The sequence below is a fragment of the Neodiprion pinetum genome, chromosome 2 (assembly GCF_021155775.2).
Source record: "Neodiprion pinetum isolate iyNeoPine1 chromosome 2, iyNeoPine1.2, whole genome shotgun sequence".
In the NCBI taxonomy this organism is placed as follows: domain Eukaryota; kingdom Metazoa; phylum Arthropoda; class Insecta; order Hymenoptera; family Diprionidae; genus Neodiprion; species Neodiprion pinetum.
Window position 1 is genome coordinate 11,253,411 of NC_060233.1, and position 4,390 is coordinate 11,257,800.

The window sequence follows — 4,390 nt, forward strand, 5'->3', positions numbered from 1 at the left end:
ATCAGTAGCAAACTTATTCATTGCAATTCCATGACTTTTATTTTTTCCTGATCTATTTTGGGCTTCGTTTCGCTAACGGTTGTTTGCCCGGAAAAAATCGTACTTCTACCGATTAGCTAAAGTAAAATACTCGGTACTTAAATACGTGCGAGGTGATAACGACGTAGTTCGCGGTTTCGTGGAATTAAAATTGTACTTACATACGCCACGCGACGCAGTATGGGAGGGGATTATCTGACGGTTTGTGTTATATAAATGAAGCGATCGTGAGCTTCAGACAACAGTTGACACGGTCAGTTTCGACTAAGACTACTTTCGGTGGAAAAATGGCTGGACCGTCCAAGACGCTGGTCTTTATCCTGTTCTTTTTGGGAGTATCGTGCTCGGCAAAACCCATCTCGGTGCTTGTTTTAGGTGATAAAAGATCATTCTTACATAGCAATGCGTTATATCAGAGTGTGTTTCCATTCATAGTCACGGTTCCTGATCGGACGTCCGAGCAAAACCGAATCACGTCTCTCCCGGAAGGTTATGAGCCAATTCTCAACTCCAGTGTAGCTTACAAGCTCTACAAAGATACGTTCGTATCGTGGGTGGAGGCAAAAAGACTGTGCGAGAGTGAAGGTGCTCGTTTGGCAGTGGCTGACAACAAAGAGATTTACAAGCGCTTGGTAAATGGAAGTAAGGTGAAGATACACATAGGCGTTCACAGGCTATTCGACGAGTGGGTCAGTCTTCGTGACGGTAAGTGTCGCTTCGCGAAATCCTGGCATGCACTAATTTCGTAGGAAATAATCGGCACTTTGTTTCCCTTTATGCAGGATCAGTCTTATATAACTTACCATGGAGAGAGGGTGAACCTTCAGGAACTCATGACTGCGTCCTTATCTCTACGTCTGATGGTGAACTCGGAAATTACGATTGCCACAATACGAAAAGGCATTACGCCTGCGAAGTTCCAATTCCTCAGAAGCGCGTTTAGACAATGAACGTCCACTCGGCAAAGCCAAAAAACAGGCTACAAACGAAATTCAGAGAATTCCAAATATGAGTGATATACAGGATTAAGTTTCAAAACAGCGAACAAATTGTATCTTTAGTAATCGATGAATAATAGTGAATATGCATATCCGATACAACCTTGAAATATTATTCAAGCTTAGGGAACTCTTGATATATTTTCATCATCCCTGAAAAAAAAAACTAAACCAACCTCAGGGTATTAGAGCTGCTCTGTGAGAAAGCCTTTTGCGAATGCAGCTGAAATTCCGAGAACCATGGGAAATGGTGGATGGGACCCCGTTTGCGAAGCCACGACAAGACCTTCACCGAAAGAATCTCGAAGAACTATCAACGTTGGCGTGCCAAATGCAAACTGAGTACAAAACTAACATTCATATAGCGGGTAACCGAAATGAAACATGAAACAGATGGATTCAAGATAGATCATCGTAGACAGCTGCAAATTTGCGAATACTAATTCATTCCGGGAAAAACTTGAAACGACGTGAAAGTAACAGTCGAAATTAACATATCTCTACAAAATTGTCAAATATTATTTGAGAACTTGTCTCAAGTTCTTCGGAGAAACTGCGAGAAATATGCATTCTCAATAGATTCAAGTAGCGAACAAAAAGAATATTATCCACATGTTTCTATTTTTCGTCCGACGAAATTCGAACTTTCGTAGTTAAAATCGTGAGAATAACTCAATGTAAAATTCGATAATTCTTAAACCAAAAATGGCTGAATATGCGTGAGCATTGTACTTGGACTTGTTCCGGTAAAAGTGCAAATGCACGTAAGCCTTGGAAAGCGGACACGGGTCACAACTTCCGGTTTCCTCGAGCATGTCGTGCGTTCGGTCACTGCATCGCCCAACATTTTTCAAGCCTCAAGTGAAGCTGTAAGAGGGCATTTCCTGTACTCTCGAAGTGCAAAATTGAAGCCATTTCCGTTGGAGTTTTAGCTATAAGGAAATTCATGAATGCTACAAGCTTCCGTTTTCTCCGGAAATTTATTTGCTTCTTACAGGCGATGCTAATTTTCCGTCGGTTTCACGGTTAGGTGAAAAGTTTTCGATCACTCGTAAAGAAATTCCTAGAAGCTTCGGGCAAACTTGTTTTGTTTTCTTTTTTCTCGTGTATCTGGAAAAACCGGAATTCCTGATGAATTTCGTAAACGATTTTACATCGAAATTCGAATACCTTGAGGATAAAATCCTCACAGCGAAAAAAATGACCCCAAAAACATCAGAATCGAATCGAAAACAGCAGAGTTGGATCATTTCAAATGTTCTAATTCTAAACCTTTCCTCAAATTTTTCATACCTGAGCTTGCGTTACTCGAATGTGCTCGGAATCGTTTCGATTACACAATAAAGATGTGAATTCCAATCGCGTTCATCGTCGTCGGCACAATTTACGCGGCTCAATATTTTCCAAACATTTTTTTCTCTCCCCTAATCTCCGATTCTAGGAATGGATGAATTCTTCAAAAATCCGATCTCACGGAGCTTTTGACGAAGAAACTTTTTCACAGTTGATCGATGTTACTCGAACAGTTCATTCAAGAAAGCGCTCAAAATTTTGGTAAAATAAAATCCCGGTCGCCCTCAATTTTTTCATCCGAATTTCCTTCCCTGATGGGTAAATAATAATTCGACTCTCGTCAATTGGCTGCAGCCTTCGCCCTTCGCTAGCCTCGATTTCCATCAAATGCCCGCTGTTGTACCAACTTTGATGATCACCGATGGTCTCTCGGCGAGAGCCAGCTAACAGGATAAAAGGATCCATCGAGTCTTGGCCGTGCAAGGATACCTGCGCTTCGGAAACTTTGTCATTATCGCAAAACTTTCGAATAGAACTTCCCTAGCGCGAGGAAACACTAACCGTTTCACCCTAAAATTATAGGTCGCAACTGCTTCCTTCCGTCGAGTGTGTGAAACACCAGCCGCAAAACTCTCTTCTTTAATATTTACTCTCTCCAAGGAAGAAAAAGTATCGGCTCTACGCGTCGTCGATTCCGTTGAAACTTTCAAAAATTTTAACCTCTTTAGCGCAGTTTCATTCAACGATCTTTTTCTTATCAATTTCATACGGTCGATCAGGTTTTCAAAAATTCCTAAACGCTCTTCGCCATTGCTCTGAAATAATATGTTCACTCCCTTAAGGCTGGGATCTATAAGATTTTATCGGTGAAATTTCGTCAGAATACTTGAAAATTTCAAAAGTTTTTTTTTTTATCACAGCATTTCACTCGTCAAACTTTTGTTTCATACGATTCAAGTGTTTCGACAACGAGAGAATTCCGATTCTCGATCAACTTAGCAAACGATCCATTTTTTATTTTTTTTTTTTTCGAATTTCACTTTACACATTTTCATAAACACTGTAAATTAAATATTCCCATGCATAGTTACTGGTTAAATATTAATTTTCTTCAATATTGAGCCGTTGTATAATTTCACTATCAAATCTGAGAAATTTTTTTTTTCATACATTTGCAGGTTCGATGAAAAATTTGATGTACCTTTAAAGTCGGTCATTAGACGATTACATGATTTTGAACCTTTCAAACATTCTTCATTTCAACGTTTTTATTCATTCCACGTGTGGAAATAAATATTTTCCAATACTGCGAGCAAATCTCACCGATTCCATATTGAACGACAAAAACTCGACGATGGAAATCATCATCGTCATCATCATCAACAAATATTATCGAGTGCATTAGCAATGCTGTTTCTGTAAAACGTAATCCTGCGGTTTTTTTCCCTCGGTAATGAAAGGCAATAAATATCAAGTCTCGTTATCGTTATGTCGGTAGTGTGTAAATGCGTGCATAAAAAAGATACTATATAAATGTGCCGGGTCCAAATTGCCTTCGAGCTTTTCGACGAAACGTTCGATTTTTATCAACGCGCAGGAATAATTTACGCATCGGAGAAAAGCGTATAAAAATATAGGAATTCCATGGCTGACCTGAATCGGTATCAGTTTTATACATTTTTCCTACCTGTGGCTAAATGCTTCTGAATATTTCTGACTATTTTTAAACCGATACCGAAGGAAATTCGAACAAGTTCGTTATAAACTCTGGTTATCTCTGCTTTTGTTTTGGCAAATTTCAACCACTTTCAGACGCTTTTTCAACAATTGATTACAGATTAAATACAGCAAGTTTTTCTGATGATAATTGAGTTTCAATCAAGAAATAAAAATTGCCATGAGGAAATCGATGTCGAAATTAAGCTCAATTTTTTTGTGATAATCAAACGATGAAAGAGAATTCAATTTCTTTCAAGATATTTCGGAAAAGGCTGATCTGGCACATCGAGAGTTTTACCGTGTTCTGGAAATTTCGAAAACCTTCAGACATTTGTAAGTGA

General features: G+C 39.0%; 1 protein-coding gene across 1 annotated transcript; it reads left to right on the forward strand.

Annotated features, from left to right (window-relative positions):
* The first annotated feature begins 261 nt into the window (after nucleotides 1-261).
* Nucleotides 262-1,139, forward strand: LOC124212088 (uncharacterized). Its single transcript, XM_046611829.2, has 3 exons — nucleotides 262-414; nucleotides 475-744; nucleotides 822-1,139. The coding sequence occupies exons 1-3, from the start codon at nucleotides 327-329 to the stop codon at nucleotides 980-982; spliced, it is 519 nt and encodes a 172-aa protein (XP_046467785.1). The 5' UTR covers nucleotides 262-326; the 3' UTR covers nucleotides 983-1,139.
* Nucleotides 1,140-4,390: the final 3,251 nt, after the last annotated feature.

What these genes read in the sequence shown, in the direction of transcription:
- LOC124212088 (XM_046611829.2), top strand. Translation starts at nt 327, where the DNA reads ATGGCTGGACCGTCCAAGACGCTGGTCTTTATCCTGTTCTTTTTGGGA. An exon ending in CATCTCGGTGCTTGTTTTAG is followed by an intron (nt 415 to 474) that starts GTGATAAAAGAT and finishes TTCCATTCATAG; the next exon opens with TCACGGTTCCTGATCGGACG. An exon ending in GTGGGTCAGTCTTCGTGACG is followed by an intron (nt 745 to 821) that starts GTAAGTGTCGCT and finishes CCCTTTATGCAG; the next exon opens with GATCAGTCTTATATAACTTA.